General features: G+C 45.4%; 1 protein-coding gene across 1 annotated transcript in view; it reads left to right on the top strand.

Moving 5' to 3' along the window:
* Positions 1–24,196, top strand: part of EPB41L4B (erythrocyte membrane protein band 4.1 like 4B) — a 195,495-nt gene that overhangs the window by 7,185 nt on the left and 164,114 nt on the right. The window contains exon 3 of the mRNA XM_006886987.1: positions 1–130. This exon is cut by the window's left edge and continues 3 nt beyond it. Coding sequence (XP_006887049.1) covers positions 1–130 — 130 coding nt within the window. The remainder of the gene's footprint in view (positions 131–24,196) is intronic.

Below are 24,196 nucleotides of genomic sequence, written 5' to 3'. Positions count from 1 at the left end.
CCCGGCCGGCGGCGGGCCCCTGCTCACAGGCGGCGCGGCCATGCACATCCCCGCCGCTGATACCGCCAAGCCTTCCCTCTACTGCCGCGTCTTCCTGCTCGACGGGACCGAAGTGAGCGTGGACCTGCCGGTGAGTGACGGGAACCATCAGGGGCAGCTGGCACCTTGAGCCCCTCGGGACAGCACCCCCACCCCAGTGTTTCCCTCTGGGGCGCTCCTCCTTGCCGCTTTCCGGGAGTCCCTTCCCCCATCTTCTCGAGCACTCTTAACCCTGGTTCCCTGTCTGTCCTTTCCCAGGCTCTTCTAGGGGCTCATTCCTGACTCTAGCCCCCTCCTTGGCACATAGAGCCATTGGATTACGCCGCCTTTTATCCCTATCTCATCCTTTGAATCTCACCCCCCACCAGTGCGCATAGTCCCCACGTCTCGAGTCCCCGCCTTCTGCGCGAGTGACAGGTGTTTCCCTCTCACCCCCCCCCCGGTTTCGGCGGGGGTTATTGGGTGAAAAATCTTGGATAGGCACTGAGATGCCATGGGTTGACCGACGTGCCCCCTACTCGCCACCAGGCCTTGGGAAACAGCACCCTCTCCTGATGCCCAGAAGGTGCCCTAAGTTTGAGGGAGTCAGTGGGCTACTTCTCTCTTCTGATCCCTCCCTTACCCTGCCTCAACCTGGGAGCCCCATTTCATGAGGTTGGGCGACTCTGGATTGGCCTCAGACCTGACCAACTTTGTATCCGTCTCGGGCCTGGGGAGTTGGCCCCCAGGGCGTCCGCGGAGCTAGAAGCACCGGACTTTCTCCCTTGGCCAACGTGTGTGGGGCCAGCGGGGGCACCTTAGGGCGGTGTCGCCATTGTCCCTGCCACCTACACCACAGGTGGTTGCACCTCCCCCCTCGCAGAAAGCTTCCCGGGCGCTTCTCTTAGGCAGGACGTCCTGCTGTGGAAGAGTAGTCTTTCTAGGGGAATCTGATGAAATCAAGGCCACGCATTTATGGGTTACCTGCTGTGCAATGGGCACTGCGGCAGATGGTGCCCTCGGGAATCTTTGGGTGTGACTGGGGACACAGCAGTAATTGAGCTTTACATGAATGCTACAGATCATCCCTGAGGGCTTCAAGGGGGAAAAAAAAATAACATAACTCAGACTTACAAAGAAAGCATTTAGGCCTGCCAGGGTGGGGAAGTTCTTTGTATTCTGTGAGAAAACTAAGGGTTTAGAGTGGGAAAATCAGCGCCTGCCCCGGCCTGGAATGTAATACTTCTCTGTGTAGAATTAATTTGGAGACCTTGTAGGTTTCATTTGGAGACAGTTTCAATTTATGGCAATTTTCTTTTTGGGGTTATGGATATATATTTTAAGTTATATATGAAGAGACCCTTTTGAGACTTTTAAAGGAACCAACATTTCTGATGCTCAGAGCAGTTGTCTTGAAAATTGTCTTAAATCAGTAATGTTCTGAGTTTTGCCTTTCTGGCATGTATTTGGCCAGCAGAGGAGGCCTGGCAAAGGTAGGAGTGGAGAGGTGAGCAGACTGCCTCCTGAGTGGGAAGCTGGTGTTTGGAGAGAATGTGACATATTTTGCCTCTCAGATCCTTGAAAGGAATGCAGTGGTTGGGAACTTTGACAGTACTCCTGGCTGATGGGTTTCTTGTATCTTCCTTGGGGATAATTCATTTATAAAATGTATTGTTGCTGTCAGATTTGTGCAGCTGGCTTAAGTGGGGTTTCTGAGATGAAAAATGCAAACTTGAGTAAAGTGCCTGCATGGTGAACAGACCCAAACAGGTACATAAATGAACGGAAGGGAATGGGAATGCTGATAGACGGTAACCTGGAGCCCTCCTTGAGCTTGGGGGAAGGGCATAATTACAACCTCAGATTTCTTGGCTTTGATTTCATACTTGACAGAAGAGCTCACCCATCCTAGGTTTCTTTTTTCATGATGGCAGGTTTTTTGGATGTGAATCTAATGAGCCCCAGATTTTATTTATACATACACATATATGTCCATCCTGTCAAAAGAGAAATAAAAAAGCAAGTACTGCCTTTTACCACGGGAGGTCTCAGGAAGGAAGGATGGGAAAAAAAAAAATCACTCCTGAGCACGGCTGACTGATTTAACGATTTATTAGATATTCGGGCTGCACCACAGTCTCTTAGACCAGTCTGGTTAGGTCAGAGTGTTAGTTTCATAGTCGCTGGGGACCCTGACAGATTTGTAGGATGCATGCTTGTTCCTCACATCTCCTTCACCAAGCTTACGGTTTATGTGATCCTTTTTGGCATTTGGCCCCCATTTGGTCATTATTCTCCTCTTCTGTGAATTTTTACTTCCTGGGCTCTGGTTTTCCTGCTACCTGTGGACAGTTTCCCTTTGATGGTGATTGCTGTAAGCTGGATTTTTCATCTCCATTCATTCCCATGGACACTCTGTGACATTGACAGGCCAACAGTGACTGCTTTGTAATTAAACCCCTCTGTTGGTGTTAGCTTTAAGAATCCTTTTGCTCAACATAATAAAAGTGGTTGTATGTTGTAGCAAGCCTTTTTATTTGTCTTCATCAGGACACTTGTGTTCTGAGATTGTCACACAGTAACATGGTTGATATGATAGGACCAAGGCACCTCATTCAGTTCAATCAAGGTTTACTGTGAGACTCCATCCACCGTGCCTGTCACTGTGCTGTGGCCACCAAGGTGAATGAGAAGTGGCGGGCGTTGAGGCTCTTGGGAAACACACAGAAGCATGTCTTTTTCTTCTAGTATGTGGGGTGCTCTGCTGTATGCTAGGTGCTGGTAGCAGTCACATTCAGAAAGTGTACTGGGGGGCCAACAAGATGGGGGAATTGCATTGACTTCCTGAAGACTTCGACACTTGTGGGTATAGGATCTTAAATCCAGGGTCCTTCATGCATTTCAGAACAATTATTGTGTCCAGTCAGCTACTGCACACAGCCATGGCCCTATTGTTATATGAAATAAAGGAAGTAGCAGCTGTGTGACAGTCCTCCTCTGACGGAGCTTTGAGATCCCTTGTATGGTGGCAGACTGAGTTTTCTAGCACCATTGGGTATGGATAGTCAGTGGCTTCTCAGTCTTTTTTAAAGAAGAAAAGACTCTTTAAAAAACGATGTACCTTTGACATGCAGTCTAAGTAGACACACTGTGCTAGTCTGGCTTCTCACTTACCTCGTCCTGTGAACCTGAGTGCCACCCTGAACCACTCTTCTTCAGAATATTTGGCTCTCCTCTGGAGGGCACCTCCCTCACCAGTGGCCCAGTACTGCCCAGCCCTCAGGTATGGTCCAGTCAGAGCAGGGTAGGGCTTCCCCTCCGCCTCCTCTAGACACTCCTATTAATGCAGCTGAAGATCCCATCGACATGCTTGGCAGCGGCACCCTATGTTGACTCTTATTAGTTCTCTGTTGACTAAATCTCTGGCATTGCTTTCACTCTTGCGGCTGTTGCTCAGCCCTGTCTCTCCCTTTCCTTGTGCACACAGGCCTGCCACAGCTCTGCATGGAAGCTTTCAGGGTGTGTGGCTAGTTAACACTCCCACCTTGACTTGGAGTCCACTGTAGGGTATTCGGGGCAGTTGCTTCCACTGTATCTGGAATGCTACACTGACTCATGTTGTTGTGTACCATCAAGTTAGAACCAACCCATACCTGACCCTCCAGTTGTTTTCCCAGGCAGTGAATCTCACAGGAGGAGACTACCCATCTTTCTCTCACGGAGCTGGTTGACTGGTAAAGTAGTGCAAACATGGTGAGTTGCTGAGTTAGATCCATGTTTGAATCTTGTAACCTGGCTGTCCAGTCATGGACAGCTTACCCAGGCTCTGGGTATTTAGAATGGGGGTACTAGAAGGATTTAAGGAGCCTGCTTTGGTGGAGCACATGGTTAGCCGCTTGATGACTGTTAGTTACTAACTGAAAGTAGTTTGAACCCACCCAAAAGCATGTTGGTAGAAATGCCTGGTAATCAGCTTCTGACTGGTCACAGTCTTGAAAACCCTGTAGAGCCCAGCTCTATTCTTTACACATGGGGTTACCATGAGTAGTAACCAATGTAGTTGTTTTTGTGTGGGAAGATTAAATGACAGAAAGGGTATTAAAAGCCTCTGTAAATGGCAAGGGGCTGAAAGGAAGTTGGTAGGTTGTAATTTTATACACTTCTCATGCCTCTTCTTTGGCCTATGGTGAGGCTTTGGGAAAATTTCTAGTAATGAACATTAAAAAAAGAGAAAATTGATAGCCATGCCAGGCAAGCTAAACATTGCTCAGCACTTCTTAGTAAAAACTACAAGTCAGATGGAAGTTTTAAAAGTGTGTGAATAAAAAAGGCTCCTCTTTGCTGTTCCTCCCCACCCCCACTCCAACAAACAAGCAAATGGAAAAAAGTGCAGGTTCTTGGAATTTGTGTCAGGAACCTCTGTTGTAACACAAGAAGGCGTGGAATTGGAAAATATTCTAGCTAGGACATATTGCAGCCACTGCATAGATGGGAGTATTGAGGCCTGTGGCTATAAAGTGGCTTCACTTAGTAACTCAGTGAAAGAGTTGGAATGGACTCTTTGGGAATCCTGACTGCTCAGGCTTTAACATTGTGGAGGGTAGAACAAGGAGACAGTGGTACTGATGTACTAAAAAGCTGGCTGTGGGCGCAGAGGAGGTACTGCAGGTCTTTGATGTGGGTGTTGGGCCTGTGTTTTAGGGAGCCTGCCTTTTCCACAGCAGAGTGGCAGCCAGGCTAGAGGAGGGACTGCAGCCCAAATGTGCTCTTAAAGTAGTTTGGGACAAGGATGGTGAAAGCCTGGCTGGAGCCTGGTGCCTAGAAGAAAGGCAGATTTTGATAGGAGTTAAGAGGTGGAGTGAATGGAATGTATGGGAGAAAGAGGAGTTATGGAGCCCAGCGTGTCTTCACCCTCTTGTGAGAAGAAATGGAGAGCCGTATCCGAATGGAGGGGAAAGCAGCTCCTCATTTCTGGCCTTTCCTGAACTCTAGCTATATGGCCATCTTTCTCTCAGCCATCTCCAGCCTCTGAGGGCCTTGCTTGTTTCTATCCCTGCAGAGAAGGTATTGGAGAAAGGTGGCCCGCCAGGCGCAGTGCAGTCTGCCTTCACAGATTGCAAGTGAGACCGTGGGGAGGCTTGGATACCTGCGCGGGCCCTGGGTTTTTCGTACTGTTTAAATACCATTCTTTGTTTTAAAAGAAGTTTTTGTGGGGTGGGGTAGCTTGGAAAGAGAGGTGGATGGCGAACACCCTTTCTGAGTGCGATGTGTGATGTAACAGCTACAAAAGCAGGAGAAGGAACTCAACTGCTAATACTGGTTCCAAGCCTATGGGCTTGCCAGTGTTAGTATGGGGTGGGGCTCAAGTCTGTAGGGAGAAGGGACCTATGCAGCTTCCACAGGGTCAGTCACATAACCCCACGCTGGTCCAGGACTCTGAACAAATATTAACTTGCTAAAGCACTTTCACGTGCATAATCTCATTTAATTCTGTCCCCAGAACTCTGCAGTGGAGGAAGGCACAGTTTCGTTTAGTTGTGAAATAGCAAAAGGTCACAGAGGGGGCCCTTCCCTTAAATTCTTGCATGAGGATTTAGGAAAAAATTCACCCTGGTAACCACAGAAATCTTACACAGTTTGTCCTCCAAACACTATATCCATCTTTCTTTGGCCCAGCTGGGGTGTGTCAACCCCCCTGCTTTCTGCTCTGCCTTGAGCCTGCGTGAGAGTCTGGCTTTGTGAACTGCAGTTCCCCCTCCAGCCCATTGCAACTGGCCGCAGGCAGGCACAGCCAGCTACTCATTCATTTTACTTATTTTTTTCAGTTTAGTCTAGGCCTCCTTCCTTTATACCCCTCCACTTCAATTTTTTTTCTCCTAAGTTTTATTTCTTTTTTTTTCTTGTGAAGAATAAATACAGCAAAACATAACACCATCTCTCCAGTTTCTCCATGCATAATTTAGTGAGGTTGATTGCATTCTTCCAGTTTTGTAACCATTCTCACCCTCCCCTGCTGAATTGTCCCTTTCGAATCGATACTCATTGCCCCTAAGGTTTTTGTCTGATCAGGTTTTGGCTATTGATTTTTTTTCCTCATACAGATAGTTCTTTAAAAGAGTGTAACGCTTTACGTGGACCCCTTTGACAGAGTAAGCTCATGTGTTTCTCAGTTTTAAGATTATTTGAAGGAATATTTTTGTGTCTGCTTTAAAGATGATCTGGGGCAGCAGTTTCACCAGTGCACCCAGCGCCCTTGACCATCAGAATTTAAAATTCTATTCCCTTTTGATCAAGATTCTTCAAGGCAAGAGTTGAACAAAATATTTGGTTAACAGCAGCCAGGCACCACCCAGTTCTTCTGTTTTCATGGCAGAAGAGACAGGTGGACATGCAGACAGTCATATGTTCAATTTCTACTTCCTGTTCCTGATTAAACTCCTTCCCTGTTGGTCCAGGTGAAGAGAACAATTGTTGTGCCTCAGAGAACTGTCACCAGCCGTTCCCCTGCCCCATTTTCATTGCATGACTTGAATGTCTTCAAAGCAAATATAGAAAAGCAAAAGAAGTTAAAACATTGCAAATTTCACTCAGCACAGAGAACTATTGTTGAAATTGTGATATGTATCCATCTCCAGTGGCTTAATGGTTATGCTGCAACCCAAAAGTACGTGGTTCAAATCCACCAGCTGCTCTGCGGGAGACGGATGGGCAATTTCCTCTTATGAAACCTGCTTAAGGGTCAGCTATGACTTGATTCCAACTTGGTAATACATTTTTCTTTTTGTTGTACAGCCCTGGTGTGTCCAGTTGCCGTACAGAGGTAACTTGTGGTTGCTGTGAAACTGAACAGTGTGACACTGGCGTGTCAAATGCGATAACAGTTACCCTTTGTGGACAGTGTGGGGTGGAGCTCCCCAGTTGAAACAAGCTTGGAAGCAGGAGTGGCATCTACTTCTGTAAATAACTTGCCTCCGCAAACCCTATGAACCTGGAGAAAGGATGAAAGTCACACAAGGGTCGAGGACTTTGATTCATAGGGTCACTGTGAGTTGCCTACGACTCGACGGCACTTAACAACAACAACATTAAGATGGAAAGATTTGTTAAAAATTAGTAACTTTGGTTGATGGAACACAATCAAGGACTCAAAAGGAATATAGACCCTGAGTTTGTTTCTCTTCAGGGAGAGCGCCTCAAAGCTTCTTTCTTCTCTTATCCTGGACGATCAGCTGTGGGGGTAGTCCCCAGCTTCTTACTGACCATGAGCCGTCTGGCCTTGGTCTGCCTCACTGACCTTACCTGGCTGAAAAGCAAGCTCCGTCCTCCAAGCAGATTTCTTCCCATCACCTCCTATTCTTGGTAAAGGTCCTGTGGGTGAGGCCGCAGAGTTCCCTGGGAGCTTGTGTTTTGAACACCTTGCTCAGAGGCAGTTGCAGCTTCCTCACCTGCTCAGGTGTGCTCTCTCCTCAGCTGCTAGCCAGAGCTCACCTGGCAGGAGGGTGCTAGAGCCTTTCAGTCCCTTCATGGCCCCTCCACCCTCATCCCTCTCATTTTGTGCCTTCTACAGCCTTGATGGCTTCTCTCTAGGACTGCATTTCTCATATGGCCCACTTGATTTTAACTTTGATTTTATTGGGGTTCTGTCATGGGGCAGGAGGACACCTGGGTGGGGAAAACAGCAGGTGCAAACGCATGCAGGAAGAGCACCAGACACTTTCCTGCTTTCTGGGTTCTGGGTTAGGGACGGACGCTGCGCTCCAGTTGACTCCCTGAAACTTAAAGGAATGAGCAAAGAACAGTAGCAGCGCAGATGCATGCCAAAAGCTCTTGCCTAGTGCTGTGCTAAATACACCAAAACCTGTGGTTACTGTTGTGACCCCTGATTTGTAGAGGGATCATTGATATTTAGTATGTAGGTTAAGGAAACTTACCCATGGTGACATAGCTAGTAAATACAGATCTTCAGGCTAGCTGGATGTGTCTTGGAAGAGCCAGGATGTCTGGATGTGGGAGGAATGGGTGGGTTTGTGGGTGTCCCACCTGTCGCAAAGGCCCCTGGGGAGAAGGGCACCTCAGAATTAGTTGAGGAAATCTCCCCTCTCTGAGGCCGCTTGTGCTGCATATGCAGTGCCCAGAGGCAGGATTTATCTCTTTGGTCATATTGATTGAATAAATTTCACCCAAAGTGCATTCTGATGTGATGGCCATAATTCTTCAACACTGAGACCAGGAGTGGGCTCCGTTTTTAAAAAGGGCTAGCTAGACTAGCATGGAAATTATCACAGAGGAAAGCTTTTTGCGTAGTTCCTTCCTGCTGCATAGCAACTGGTTTGTTTCACTGCATTCTCTTCAATCTCTATGATTTGTATATGTGGTTAAAAGCATTGTGTGTTGTTATTCTTAGTTTCCATTTTTCTCCTCCCTGTCCAAGTCTTCCGGACACAATCATACCAGTTAGGAGCTCTCCTTTGTGCTAGGTAACTTAAGTACAGTCTCCATAGTCTTTTCTCTGTGTTTGTAGCAATCTGTACGAGAGTAATAATACCTGCTTCCACCTGTCTCAAGGTTAGAGGTTAATATGTAAAGCACTCACCATCTTTGTTCTCAGGCAGCACTACCTCCCAGGCTTGCTGAATCTGAATCTGCATTGCTTTCCCTTATCTTAGCCACCCGTAAAAGTATTATTATCCCCATTACAGATGATCTCAGAGCAGATGGCCTCAGGCCACTCAGCGGTCAGGGTGCTTGAGCCAGAATTGAATCTAGGTTCCTGACTTACGTTCCAGTGCTCTTCCCCTCAGCCCATGCTGTGCCCACCCAGCCACCCTGGTTTAAATGTGTGCTCCTGAGTAGAAGGTTGGAATCCTCAGCAGCTCAGAATTTCATGCACTAGAAGCTTCCATCTCTCCTGAACCACGTTGCCTTTCCGTGTCTCTTACATTTGAATTCTACCTGCCATTTCTTAGCAATTTTTGCAGAATTTTTCTCCAGAGTCATGGCTGGCTAAGGCCCAGCATTTCTTTCTTTGAAGTTAAGAACTGGAAGATGCAATATCAGGGGTCCCATCCACCTGTGGTATGCGTCCCTAACGCCTAGCCCAAGGGCAGGGATCACCCACCCTGCAGGCCAGGTTCTCACATGCCTGCCTAGCCAGCACCCCTTCCTTGGCTGTGTGCTGTCTCTTCTTCGCCGTTTTGAGATCCAAATGCTTGTAACCATGCGTTGCATTCCACTGGGTGGTTGCCGTCGGCCACATGGACATTCTGAGAGTGCTTCTCCTTATGGTTCCTTATTTGCTAGCTCAGATGTAGGTTCGCTGAGTTTCACATTTCTGTGCTGGTCTGAGCCTTCTTCAGTCTTGCCCTTCCCTACTGTCTGTCACAGCCATTGGAGACTTGGATGTCTGTAGCCCACGCAGTAGTTTTATTCTTGGACTCCTGCGCATTTCCCTGGGATTCTTCTGCTTCCTACTGATTGTCCCACGGGGTGTTTGGGCTCGGATTGGGGGGTATGGCTGTCATGTTTCTCCTCCTTAAATTTCTGTTTCTTAGTGTTGACAAGCCTGCGCCCAGCACATTCTTCATATTTTTAAATGGTAAACATACAGAAGAGTTTCTGTAACATGGATAGTTTAAGGAAAAAGAATAATTTCATAAATTTTATTTATAAAAATAACTACAAAAATTATAGTTTAAGGAGAAAAAAATACTATTTCCAGTGTTGTTAAGACCCCTGCATGTTTCTTCTCATGGCATCCCATCCTTTCCACTGGAAGTTTGTAATTTTTATTTCTTTGTAAATTTAAAACATACTTATGTTTCCTGAAATTAGATATAGTTACATACTATTATATGCTGCAGGGCTTTAGAGAAAGAGCTCTGTTGGCATAATGCATTACGTGTTCAGCTGCTAACTAAAAGCTTGATGGTTCAAATCTACCAGCTTCTCTGTGGAAGAATAGTGGGCTGTCTTCGCGGAAACCCAGTGGAGGGTCATGACGAGTCAAAACTGACTTTGATGGCAGTGGGTTGGGAAGTTTGTGAATACGTTATCCGCTTAGGATTGTGTCTCTGAGAGTCATCCAGGTTGATGAGTCAACGGGGGTTCATTCAGTTTTCCTGTTCCATATGACTGTGGATACCTGGTGATTAGTGTAAAGCGTTGTGTGCACAGTTGCTAACTGAAAGGTTGGCAGTTCACCCAACAGCTCCACGAGAGAAAGACCTGGAGTTCTGCTTCTGAACAGAATTACAGCCAAGATGACCCCAGTGGAGCAGTTCTGCCCAGTCATGTGAGGCCACTATGGGTTGAAAACCACTTGATGGTCCCTAACAACGTGAATATGCTGCAACGTACTTATCTTTTGCTAGTGAACATTTGCGAGGTTTCCAATTTGAGGCTAAAATTCTGTTTTGAACTTTCTGGAATTGGTGTCCATATGCAGCTGTTTCTGAGGAGATAGCAGGGAGTGGAATGTCTTGATGTGCAGGGCCTTATAAGATCCTGTCATGTTGCTCACCTGTTCTCCTGCTCACCTGTTCTCCAATACCTGGTGCTCTGTGACCTTTTTGTATAGTTTTACCAATCCTAATGGGATTTAGTGGTAACTCATAGTTGTCTTTAACTGGTCCCCAAGTTAATTAATTGATAGGGTTGAGCATCTCTTCTTATGCTTATTTGCCATATCTTTTTCTTTCCTCTTAGTGTACTTTATAATTGGTTTTTCAGTGGGGAGGAGATTGAGTTGCATTTTTATACTGTGTTCCCCTCATACCTCCTGGTCTTCATGTGATTGTCACCTCTTCCTCTCAGTCTGCACAGGAAATTGACCTTCTTTAAATGGCATCATATTCTGGCCACATGGGAATCAATAAGACTGGTTTCTTGACTTCAAGAAGCTTGAGTGCAAACATATAATTACCAGCCTACTGTGAAAGGTTCCACAGAGCTTTAAGCTCTGAGGGAGACAAGAGTGGGAGAGTGGGAGAAAGATTAATGCTGGGGTGGTGCACTAAGAAAGTGTCAAAGCCAATTCTGGGCCCTGAAGGACAGTGGGAGAAAAGCCTTCCTGTGGGTGGGTGGGAACAGAGTATGCAAAGGCTTGAGACTTCTAGATCCAGATCCCTGCAAGCGAGCCTGTGAACCCTTCAATTTTATTTAGGATGTTGCTGTTTCGAAAAGGTCCGTAGTCCTCACTCACTCATGCCTGGAAAGTGCTATGTAGCTTTCATGAAAATGTATCATTTCTTTTTTCTCCGTGTCCACTTCCTGTGTCTTTATCAGTTCCTTGGCACAGAATTGGAGGGTCCCTCCCCCTTACCCCACCTCCTTAGAGTCTTTGGATCCCTATCTCCAGGTCCGATTCCCCTGGCTGAAAATACCAGCAGACGCTTTAGGGACTTGAATGAGTAATGAGTACTTCAGAGAGATGGAAAATGGGGCAGATTGGGGGGCAGCTGGAATGTTGAGTTTTAGACCTACAGGAGCCCTGGGAGACCATGTGGTTCAAAGCCTCCTTTTGGGATGGAGACTCTTTCCTGTCTGCCAGCCTTCTGCTGCTCACCTGTGTCAAATGAGCAGTAATTGGTGTGCAATCGGAAGCAGCTTCCTGTGGGCTGCCCTCCCAACCACAATGCTTAGCTGCCGAGTGACCTTCAGCGGGCCTCCTTGCCTCTTTGAGGCTTTGCTACATCTTCTGAAAGGGAGCCATGGTTCTGTGATGGCACAAAGGAAATATATCCTTCCCAGGCTATGCCCTAGCAGTGGACGTGGGCTTCAACCAAGAAGGGCCCGGTACCTGCAGGGCTTAGGCGGGTTAGTTATTAACCCACAGCGTGCACTCGCAGCATTTCATTGTCCCTTGGTCCTTGTGTTGCTCCCGTTGGGGCCTGCGACCCAACGCCCAAGCCACCTGCTCCATCAGTTATAATCTGTAATGTGTAGCATCACACCAGTACTATATTGATGTAGCAAGAGCGCTGGTCAAAGTCCAGGGAGGGGCCCAGGCTTGTTGGAACTGGCCCTGGTCATGCGCACAAGCCCAGCAGTGAGATACTTAAGGGTGAAAGGTAGTGAGATTTGGCATTTAGGGTATTTTAATGGGAGATACGCAAGCCTGAAATCAGTCCTCTCCCTCTACATGTTAGAGCTCTCGTGGGTTTATTTTGCTTTGCAATTCATAAGTGTCTGATGCCTAAAAAGCTGTGAAAGAGCTTCATTAACAAAAATCTTGAAAAATGTAAAAGATTACCTGCTGTCTTTTAAAAGGAAAAAAAAAAGAATTGCATGTACTTAGATTACTGTAATGTGTCATCTACCTTACTCACTTCCCGGAGTGAGCTCTTCTGTGTCTATGGGTTTTCAAATAGCTGCAGCATATACAATTTACTGACAAGACCTGTTTTATGTCAGCTATTTCAGTTATTTGTTAAACACCATGGAGAGCCTCCGGGATGGAAGGCCATGTGAGAGGAATATGAAACATCAAACGTGGGCCCTGCTCCTCAGAGCTCATCTGGGTGGGGGTGTTCCCTTGAATTGCATTGTGCGTCAGGGGCCTTCAAAAGCAAAGTGAGCAACGTTGACTTTGCTTTGATGATAGTCCAAGGTCAGCATGGTCTATGGGACTTCAGTACTTCACTCAGAGGACATTGAGGTTTAAGAAGAGTCCCTCTCCACCATCCCCCATCAGCAGTCCCAGCTTTTCTGTCACCGGAGTCCTGGTTCGCTTTGTGTGACACTCAAGCCTATGTTTTTTGTTTTGGCTTGCTTTTTGAGACTTGAGTTCAGCAGTAGTTTTCAGTTGGTTGCATGCTAGAATCTTCTGGGAAGATTTTCAGAGTCCACCTTCCGGGGCACACCCCAGGCTACTAATGTCTCAACTGCTGGGTGTGGAACTGGGATCTCATGGTAGTTTTATGTCACTCTTGAAGTGACCATTGTGGACATCCAGATTTGTGAACTTGTGCTTAGGACACATCTGTGACCTGTGGAGTTTTTTTAGGTGAAGGGTTTTTTAGGTGTGAAGTGTTTCGGTTTTTTTTAACCTGGAGTGTTTTTAGATGTGGACCTAGCGTTCACTTTTCCTGGTTGCACTTAACCCAACTTTTTCAAGAGAATTGTGAGCATCACTTTTTAAACTTATTTATTTATTTTATTTTATTAGTTTTAATGAACATTTACAGAGATTTTGGGTTTTCATTCATTCATTGTTGCAGAGCATCACTTTTATAGTGGCTCAACAGTGAGATCCCCCGCCCGCCCCCAGTATCCTAGAGTTTGTAAATTGATAAAACCATAGTTAAATCTGTGTTCATTCCAGACCCCTTGCCAAGAATTTGCCCCTTCCTCTAATAACACTGAATCAGAATCTACATTGGAAGAGGATTTTTATGTATACCTAAGAATTACCTGAGGATCTTGTTAAATGTAGATTCTGATTCAGTATTTCTGAGTGGAAATCCACCCAGCAGGGGTCAGACTACAGTGAACCTCCTGAAAGCCCTGGGTCAGGCTCCTAGCTAGTTACTGTTGCTTCTCCGTAGGAGTCACCCTAGTTCTTTGGCAGACCCTCCGACTTCCTCTTATCCCTTACACTTCACTTTTCCCTTGTGGACTTTTATTTGTAGGAAGTTCTGGCGACCAAGTGGTAAGGTGCTGTGCTGCAATTTCAAAGGCACACGGTTCAAATCCTTGAGAGAAAGATGGTCATGGTCAGTCCCCTGTGCGATTAAACTGCCTCTGAAAACCCACTGGAGGGTCAGCTATGGGTTTGTTCTGAGTGGATGGTACATAACAACAATAACAACTTGTGTTTGTGCTGTTCTTCATATCTCCTGCTTTTCTTATCTCTTAAGGGCCCAGCCATCTTTCAGGACTCATCACAGATGCTACGCTGTTCATGAAGTTTGTCTCAAGCCCACTCCCTCCCATACAGCATCCCTTCTCCTGCCTGAGAAGCACTAGGCATGTTTTATATTTTGGGTGGGCTCTAGCTTGTCACACCTTCTAGCTGTTACCTATGTTACACTTTGAATAAGAGCCCTGTGTGTGTTTGTGTGTACAAAAATGATATTTTATTGTAGTAAAATACACATAGCATAAAATTGATCTTTTAGTACAACCACAGTGTTGTGAGACCATCACCACTGCCTACCTGTGGAATATTTTCATCAGCCTAAAAGGAAATCCTGTACGTAGTAAACAATTACTCTCCATCACCCAACCTCATCCCCCTTTCCCAGCCCCTGGAAACTCCCAGTCTGTTCTTTTATCTCAGGGTTTTGCAATTCTGGATATTTCATGTAAATGGAATGGTACAATATGTGACGTTTGTATTGGTGAATTTACCATTTATGGCATTGTGAGACAGTTGTGAAGGAGTTGTGGTGACATAATGTGTTACATTTTGAGCTGGTAAAAGAAAGATGGGTGGTTCAAATCTGTCAGCTGCTTCTCAGGAGAAAGATGACGCAGTTGCTTGTGGTACGACTCACAGCCTTGGAAACCCAGTGGAGGGTTTCCTTGAGTCAAAATTGACTTAGTAGCAGTGGCCTTGGTTTTATTTAAGCCAGTTATTCAGCTTCTTAAGTTATTGACTCCTTACAACCCTGTGAGGTAGGCAGTTCCTGTTTGTTTGTTGTTGTGTACTGTTGAGTCAGAACCAACCCATAGCTGACCCTCCAACAAATTACAGAGGCTCTAAATTACATGGGAGGAGATTGCCCGTTTTTTCTTCTGCAGACTAGCTGATGGATTCGAACTGCGCCTTTGGGATTGTAGCACAGCTCCTTACCACTGGGCCACCAGAACTCCCTGTTAGTTTCTTCATTTTATGGGTGAGGAGGTCATGGCTCAGAGATGTCAAGCACTGTACTTGAGCTTGCACAGTTCTTTGTGCACTTGACCCCTGCCTTATCCTGTTGATGTCTGTCTGCCACACCTGCTGTTGATCTTGACCTTTAGAGATCAGCATGATAAACTTAACTTGCACACTGGAATTTGAAGGGCAAGAGATGAAACTTCAAGAGAATTAATCTCCAGCCTAAGAATGCGGCATAATATGCAGATCCAGGAGAAGAGACAGAAGTATCCTTTACAGAACTGCAGAACAGGATTAGGGGAGTGGATTCTGCAGTTCTAGATTGTATTGGTTCAGTTATGTTCTAGATTTCTACATAATATGAGATGCTGAGGGTGGAATTGCATCTCTAGTATCAGAAGCCAACTCATGGTCATTGTGAAATGGTAAGAAAAATCTTAAGAGCTTCCTGAAAAGAAGGTATACTTACATCTTGGTAATCTAATGCAGCTATAACAGATACCACAAGAGCATGATTTGTTGTTGTTGTTGTTGTTATTTACTGTTGAGTCACTTGTGACTCATAGCGACCCTGTGTACAGCGGCCCTAAACCTGCTCTATCCCATGCCAGTTTCACTGTCTCTGATACACCAAATCCAATTACCCCAGTCACTGAATCAGTCCACCTCATAGAGGGTATTCCCCTCCTCGCTGTCCCTCCACACTCCCAAGCATGACGTCCCTCTCCAGGGTTTGGTCCCTCCTTGCAACATGTCCAAAGTATGTCAGACAAAGCCTCAGAATTCTTGCCTCCAAGGAACAGCCTGGTTTAACCCTCTCCAATAGAAATTTATTTTCTTCCAGGTCAGGACACTAGATGGCCAAATCCAGCGTGCCAGCTGTAGGGGAAGCCCTGATGTTCCTTGGAGATATCACTGTGTCTGTCTTTTATAATGTCAAGAAGAGGGAGCACTGGTGGCCTAATGGCAAGAAACTGTGCTGCAATCCCCAAGGCATGTGGTTCAAATCCACCAGCTGCTCCGTAAGAGAAGGATGAACAGTTTCCTCCCCTGTGATTAACTGCCTCTGAAAATCAGCTGAAGGGACAGCTATGGGTCAGTTCGACAACAATGTACTGATGGTACACAAGAACAACACATGTCAAGAAGTTCCTATGCAGAGATCCAAGTCTGAAAGGACACACACCACTCCTGAGGATTCTTCCTTGGTGGTACTGAGGTCTCCACTCTACTTTCATCTCATTTAGGTCTTTTTATTCTGTGGCCATCGAGTTGAAACTAACTCATAGTGGGTGGTTTTCAAAGGCTGTAAATCACATGGGAAGAGATTCCTCGTCTTTTTGCTGCAGAGCAGCTGGTGGATTTGACCGCCTGCCTTTGACTTGGCAGTGCATTTCTTTACATCTATACCTTTAATTCTCTCAAAACGATTTGGTTTACCAGTTGATGGGGGATTACTATATAGCTTCCACATGATACTGTTACATCCATGCGTTGTGTGCAGCACACAGTTCAATCCATGACATTCCTCTTACTGTTATGTGCCATCGAGTCATCTACAACTCATAGCGGTTCTGTGCACAATAGCTCAGAACTTGGCTCTATCGTGAGTCAGTCTCACTGCCTACAATACACCTACCCTCATTCATCCAGTTACTGAGTCAATCCATCTCATCTGGAGTCTTCCTCTCCTGCACCGCCCCTCCACCTTGCCAAGAATGATGTCTTCTCCAGTCACTGGTCCCTCCTGGCCACATGCCCAGAGTATGTGAGACAGAGCTTAAAAGGGTACAGTGTGCAACAATGAATGAATGAGAATCTAACTTCTCTGTAAATATTTGTTAAAATCACAATTGAAATACAATTTTTAAAAATGTACTTTTAATGTCCAAAACTGTGAGAAAATAAACTTGTTTTAAAATAAAAAAAAATCCAAACTTTGACTCTAAGGAGCAAATCATTTTCCCCCTCTCCAGGACAGACCTGTTTGTTCCGTTGGTAGTCTATGGTATGTTCCATACTCTTCTCCAGCACACAACTAGGCCTCCCAAAATGTATGTCCATGGCATGTTCAAAATGCTCTCTTCTACTTCATCATATCATCACAGAAGTCTTAATCCTCTCATCTCATCAAGGTGGAACTGCCTCATAGCTGACCCTCCACTGGATTTCTGAGGCTGTAAATGGAAAGAGGAGCCTGTTCACCTTTCTCCCCTCAGAGCCACTGGAGGAAAACAGCAGAACTCCCTACAGACTTAACACCAGAGCTCCCCCAAAATCTTAAATCATCTCTAGATCCTAATTCAATCCTGGGATGAAATTCTTCATTTAAGAATCCAGCACGCTTCCAGAACACAGTGGTAACACAGGCATGAGGTAGACTTTTCCATTACCAATGAGAGAAATTGTAGGGAAAGAAAGGATAACAGGTACTGACCAAGTCAGATTCCAAGCTCAACAATTGACAGTAACCCTCAGGGCTTGAAAAGAATCTTCTATTCTCTGAGATCCTGTAGGCAATGGCTCTGCCCTCCAGACTGGGGATTTTGGCCATTATCTCTGTGCCCAGGGTAGGGACCCTTGTCTCTTGGCTCCAGCTTTGCCCTCTAAGCTTACTCAGAATTAAATCTGTTCCCTCAATTTTGGGAGGCCCCTTTGTCCTAATCCAACTCAGCGGTGACCATGCCTCCTTCATCCTGACAGGTCTCGTTCTTCTGCCTCCGTGGACATGGTAGCCCCACCCTTTCAGCTCTGGATGGCAGCCCCGTGATCCAGAACTTTTGAGATAGTGGAAGTTGTAGCAAAATCCAGCCCAAGAATTAAAATAAGAACTGGCTTGTGGCATCATCTGAGAAGCAAGCCTTGTTGTCAAGTGCTGTTAAGTTGATGTTCACTCCTCGTGATCCCATGTGACAGTAGAACGGTCCTGTAGGGATTTCTAGACTGTCATCTTTCCAAGAACAGATTTCCAGGTCCTTGACCTGAGGAGTGGCTGGTGGGTTCAAACCACCAACCTTCAGCTGACATCTGAGCACTGAACCATTATAGTGAGGTGTACTCCTATTACTTTTTCTCTTATCCTGCCTTGCTTTTCCTTTTTAAGTGAGAATCCTGGTTAAAAGCATTTTCAAAACCAGAATGTTCTGCAAACAGAGCAGATCCTTATCCTCTCTAAACTGACAGATGCTTGAGGAAAGTTTGTGTCTTTGATTCAGCCTGGCGTCCACCTGGCTTGGTTCTGTGTCTGTGCAACAGACTCTTAAGAAATTCTTGTCTTTTTCTTTCTCCCTTGAAAATGTTTGGGTGGCAGCAGAGCAGAGTGGTTATAAACAAATGCTGCCTGGCCTAAAATCTCACCTCTACCACTTACTGAGTGACCTTGAGCAAGAATACTAGCTGTTAGCACTGAGAGTCTAGGAAGAAGTACAACCAGGCAACATCTTAGAGGTAAAACTTCATCTCACATACTTTGAGTTTGTTGTCAGGGATGTCGGTCCTTGGGCACAGACATCATGCTCAAAGGGTAGTTAGTCAGTGAAGGAGAGTAAGACCCTTAAAGAGGTGGTTTGACAGTGAGTGCAATAATGGGCTTGAACAAGGTGGAGATAATAAGAATAGGACAGGAGAGGGCAAGCTTCTGATCTTTTGTGCATAGGGTCGCTGTGAGTGGTAGCTGACTCTTTGTACCTAACAATAACAATATTAGCACGGGCAGGAGGGCCAGGATCAGGTAAAGCAGCTAGCCTAGAGACTAATTTTGAATCTGCAAGATTCAGCAGAGGACAAGCCTATCGCACATGTCAGTACTCAGCCCATCACTTGGTCTCCTGCTTGGGTTCTTGTTGCATATGCATTTCCAAACTTCAACTGACTCCTGTCCAGATGTCTGATCTTATGTAAAACACAACCAGGAGTGAGCCAGCTTTTGTGGCACCTTGATGCGAGTACAATTTTGGAGTCCTTTTAGAGAAAGAAAGCACATAGCTCATGTTTGCAAACTTTATCAGAAACAACTAAATGAACACTGTACTGGAGCTCCTCCCCATTCCTGCTTCTGTGCCTTCTGGGCCCTTGAATTCACCAACCTGTCATACACAAAACATGGAGGTCACTTCTCAGTTTCCCCGGTAGCCTCATACGTAAGTCTAGTCACCAAATCCTTCTGCTTTTTCTCCATGCTAATTCCTATTGAGACTCTTGGTAGCACTAACAGCCGTCTAACCTGGCAGTAACCTTGAAGGGCCCAATGTCCAAGCACAACATTCAGCTGCTCGAATGTTCTTGGCCCCTGGCTTCCCTCCCCCTCTCCTTTACATCCTGTGTTCTGCATACTGCTTTCCAGACACATCCTCCATGTGTCCTCCTCAGTGGTGCTGTTCATGCTGTTCCTCCACCTGGGCCTCGAGTCCGCTGCCTCTCAGCTTGCTGAAACCCGCCAGAAGGCACCTCCTACACAGCCCTCCCCAGCTACAGCTTAATGAATCTCTACCCTGAGAGACATCAGTAAGGTGCCAAAGACTTGGAAAGAATCAGAAAAACAAATCCATCTTCCTGGGTCTTAGCGAACCTCCTCACAGATGAGATTGGCACACCTGCCTTGCTCTTCTCAGAGGATTATTGTAGAGATGAAACGAGATGAGGTCTGGAGATACACAGAAGACCGCAGAATCTTAGAATTTGTGGCCAACCTGGTTGCCATTATGAGCCATAAATTCCCAATAATGTGTGCTGTCTTGTATCATGGCCACTTCTGGTCCTTCTGTAGCAAAGAGCCCCCTTACCTTCTCTCTGACAGTAAAGATAACATTTCTCCACACTTTTCATCCAGTATAAGAGACCAGTGTAATGTTTAGATTTAGCACATAGACTCGGGAGTGACACTCCCTAGAATAGCCCACATATTCTGGTGGCAAAGGCCTTGGATGAGATATTTAACTGGCTTGCATCCCACTTCCCTTATCTGTGAACTAGGACAGTGACTACCTTCTAGGATTTCTGTGAGGATTAACTATATAAAGTTAATGATGTTGAGGGGAGCTTTGGTTGTCTAGTGGTAAGGAGTTGCCCTGCCAACTGAAAGTCAGGCGGTTCAAATACAGTAGCTATTATGCAGGAGAAAGATGGGCAGCCTTCTCCTATGCTGTTTACAGCCTCTGGAAAACCGCTTGAGGGTCAGCTCTGAGTCAGTCCCAACTTGACTACACATAACAGTAAACACCTACTTGTGATACAGTAACCAGAGGCCATATCTGACTCAGGGTAACACACACTCCCCTTAGACGTCACAGTAGAACTCTGCTCAGTAGGATTTTCAGTGGCTGATTTCCCAGAAGTTAGTTGATTACTAGCCCTGTCTTCTGAGGCACCTGTTGAGACTTGAACCTCCAACCTTGCAGTTTGCCGGTGAGCCTCTTAACCACTGAGGACTCCAAGTGACAGCTTCATGGGAATTATTATACTGTTTCATTTAGTTTGTATTTCTTTGAAATTGTTCCATAATAAAGATTTTGGTTTTTAAAAGCAGGCAAGAAAGTGTATTAGCTAATATTTGTTGATTCCTCCTTCAGGGAAGCATGTCTGTGGTCTTTTGAAAAAAATGCGGTCTCGGGGGATTGGGATTGACCCCAGCTGCCCTGGCCACTGTCTCAGTGTTTGCTTATACTGTGTCTTGTTGGTGGCCGTGAACTTTGGCTTCCTGTCACTGGCACTTGCCACCCTGACATTCCTCTTTCCTTTGATCCAGCTATAGATCCTCCTCCTCCAGTGACTTTGACCACCCAGTTCTACCCCAGCATCAAGGCCTTTCTTATCACCAACTCCTCCCTCTCTGTGGATTTCCCAGTTTCTACACTGTGGGAGAACTACAAAGAGGTGAATTAACTTGGGTCTCTCTTCCTCATAGAGTTGTAAAGTGCCACCTGTGTCCTTTGTTCATAACTAGGACTCTGCTGTGAGTTGAATTGGAGGAGGCACCCTCCACAGAGCTACAAAGGAGCACATACTGTACGAGTCCATTTCTATCAGGTTCAAAACGGGCAGACATAATCTGTGGTGTTTGGGTTAGGATCTGCCCTCCCTGTGGGAAGGAAGGAGCGGTGGGGAAGTGCTGGTAATCTTCTTTTATGACCTGGGTGGTCATTGCACAGGCTTATTTGCTTTGATAATTTCTGGAGTCATTATACATATTATCTGTGCAGTTTTGTGTATAGAGGCCCATACTGAAAAACTTCAAGCTCGTTGCTGTTGAGTCGAAGCTGACTCATAGCTGACCCCTCAGTGGGTTTTCTCCTGGGAGGAGATTGACCATCTTTCTCCTGTGGAGCAACTGGTGTCTTTGAATCACATGCCTTTGGGTTGCCAGTGCAGCTCCTTACCAGAGTCAGGCCACTAGAGCTTCCTGTACCCTTAACTAGTGGAAGTTATAGATGATAAGATAGTACTGTATTTGTACCTAAAGTTTTTTCCTTACTTGTAGATTCTGTTTTAAAGGAACATTTTCCAGTACTAGTTAACGGTTATACTTTGCATAGTTTTTGCTTTAAAGAATACACATAGCTCTGATAGCACAGTGGGTAAGGAATCGTGATGCCAACCCAAAGGCAGGTAGTTTGAATCCACCAGCTGCTTCACAGAGATGGACAGTCTCCTCTTGTGTCATTTACAGTCAGCCATGACTCAACAACTTGACAACAACTGAGTTTGAGTCTTTTGAGTTTTATATGATTGTGAAACTTTTTTGTTAATGAGTGGATACTGGAAGGTGATTTCTGTGCGATGGGCTTCTAGTCAGGGTTCTTCTTACGATAGGTCACATAATCTTCAGCCCCCCTCTGTCAGGGAATGATCATCCTCATGTCATCCTTATACATCCAAACCTAAGGAGAAGCCGGAGCCTCATACCCTCTCTTGTCTCTGTGTGTATTCTCTGCTTCTTCTTTTCAGGAGTTGTGAAGTTTTTAAAAGAATATTGACTCATCAAAAAGGAAAAAAAAAATCAAAGGCCATTTATTTGAAAACAACTTTATTGGTAAACCCCTTCCTCAGGGGAAAGTTCTGTGGTGCCTCGGTGATAGTTTTATAACACTAACAGCCTAGATCCCCACAGGCAGGGTTAAATGAATCATGTGCTTTTCCTTTGTTCAGCCTTTTTGAAAAATTATGCAAATACATAGCTGAGTGGATAGTTCTATGATTCTGTGTCTTAGCAGTTGGTATGAGCATGAAAATGAAGAAATGTAGGTTAACTTTCTAATAGGGTTCACTCTCCACATGGTGAAAACACCACCTAATGCCATTTAGTTACAATGTACAGCAGATTGGGTTGTTTCGAGTGCCTTTTTTTTTTAATTTATTTTTGGGTTTTTTCCTTTCACATTGTATTTTATAGGATCATTCCCATACATTGTATCTTATAACATGAATCACCATCAATCTGTACTCACTATGCCCTGTCTTTTCTGATCCCTGCTGAATCTTTCCTAATTCCTTCACCCCCCCCTCTACCTATCAAACTCTGTGACCCGTGATTCCCCCCACCCTCAGCCCCCCATTGCCTCTTATTCCCTCTTTGTATATACCTACACATCTTATTAGTTATCTTTCTGTTTTTATAATAACAATCTTATGCAGTGTTTATCCTTATGAGCCTGAGTTAGTTCACTCAGCATGATGTTCTCCAGCCTCTCTCATGCTGTATAGTTTTGGGTTGGTGGCTTATTTTTGGTTTGTTTTTTTTTTCTTCATTTTTTCAGGAAATCATCAGGCCTTTCTTCTGAGGCAATCCTGGGTGAACTCGAACCTCCAGTCTTTCCATTTGTAGCTGTGAGCATTTACTATTTCTGTTGCACAGAGATTCTAAGGAAGGTATCTCCTGTATGTCCACCTCTGCTTGAGCAGAGTAACAAAGCTCAGACCCTGGTAGCTGACCCTGGAGTCCTGCCTTAGCCAGTACAACACAGGGCTGGTTGTGAGAGTCAAAGCTGCTGTGGAAGCTGTGGAGCTCCGTGGAGGAAAGGGGAGTAGTCACTGCAGGGTGGGAAGCTCAGGAAAGCTCTTGCATCAAGTGACACAGCTTCTTCTCAAATATAGCCACATTCAGAGCTGCAGGATGGGGGGAGCAGCCATCCACCCAAAGTTAGTTCTTTTCGTTCACGCTTCTTGGCTGGGATTCCTGGGAATTGGTCACATATTTATTTATTTGGAGTTACTTGCTTTCAGAATGGCACAGAGGGGGAATCTGCAATCTGGCTGCAGAAAGTAATTTGGCAGTTTATTCTCAGGGCTGTCCTTCCAGCAGCTTGTCTCAGGCTCAACCTCTGGCACAAAGACATCCATCATTTTAATTGTGTGTTACTGTTTAGTCAGGCAGAAATTTGTTTCATTTTCTTTTTCCTTTCACCAGTGGTGATGGTCCCTACCCCCTGGTCCTTCCTTCCTTTCTTTTTTTTTTTTAAAGCCTTAAATACTTCTCTGAACCAAAAACAACCACTTTTATAAGTCAAGGAGTTTTTAACACTGAAATTTTACTTCCTCGAATGTTGCACATTTGGTTCTTAACCTTTCAGTGACAGAAGTGCTATGCCTGCCATTTCCCTCCCTCTTGAGTTAACATAATGCAACTGCCTTGAGGTGGGTCCTGAAAAGGAACATTGTGTTGGCCTCGGGATCAGAATGCTTTATTCCTGGCCTGGCTACCTGGCAGCAGCCTGTCTCTGGTCTAATTTTTCCTTCTGTCTATAAAATGAGGGGTGGACTTCAACACCTTGATTTCTAGACCATCCTTGCATTTTTACTTTATAACTTGGCTCCTGCTAGGGATTCATCACTTATCGCCTTATTCGTCCTTATCGCCATCTGATCATGTCAACTAGGAAGCTTGTCCTTCTGCATGTCACGAAGTTCCTACTCTGCTGGGCTGATTCAAGGTTAAAAATTAATTCTGCATCTCTCAGAAATGTGATAAGGGAGATAAAAAAACCATTGTTTCCATGAAGTGAAATAGATCATAAGGGTAATTTTTGTGCCCAAAGCTAAAAACTGTGCTATGTACACACCTTTGTTTCTTGCTGTAAAAATGTCTTATTTGTGTCTGTGAAATTAGACACAAAGAACAACTTGTAGCCCCCTTTATAAACTGCACTGAGGAGTAGGGAGTGGAGATAAAATGTTATTTCTTGGCGGAGGGATGGTTGCCCACAGATCGGTATTGAGTTGGATACTGATAGGCCTGATGTGGAAGAAATTAATTATTAATAGCCAGGAATAACTTTCCCTTTATGCATCTCATAACAGAGCCATACTGCCAGTGTGCTTGACTACTAACTACTATCCAAAAGGCTAGAAGTTCAAGTCCATCCT

The sequence above is a fragment of the Elephantulus edwardii genome, unplaced genomic scaffold (assembly GCF_000299155.1).
Source record: "Elephantulus edwardii isolate Elephantulus edwardi_28Jun2011 unplaced genomic scaffold, EleEdw1.0 scaffold00052, whole genome shotgun sequence".
NCBI lineage: Eukaryota > Metazoa > Chordata > Mammalia > Macroscelidea > Macroscelididae > Elephantulus > Elephantulus edwardii.
The sequence above is the reverse complement of the archived record's forward strand: the minus strand, read 5'-3'. Positions and strand labels throughout refer to the sequence as shown.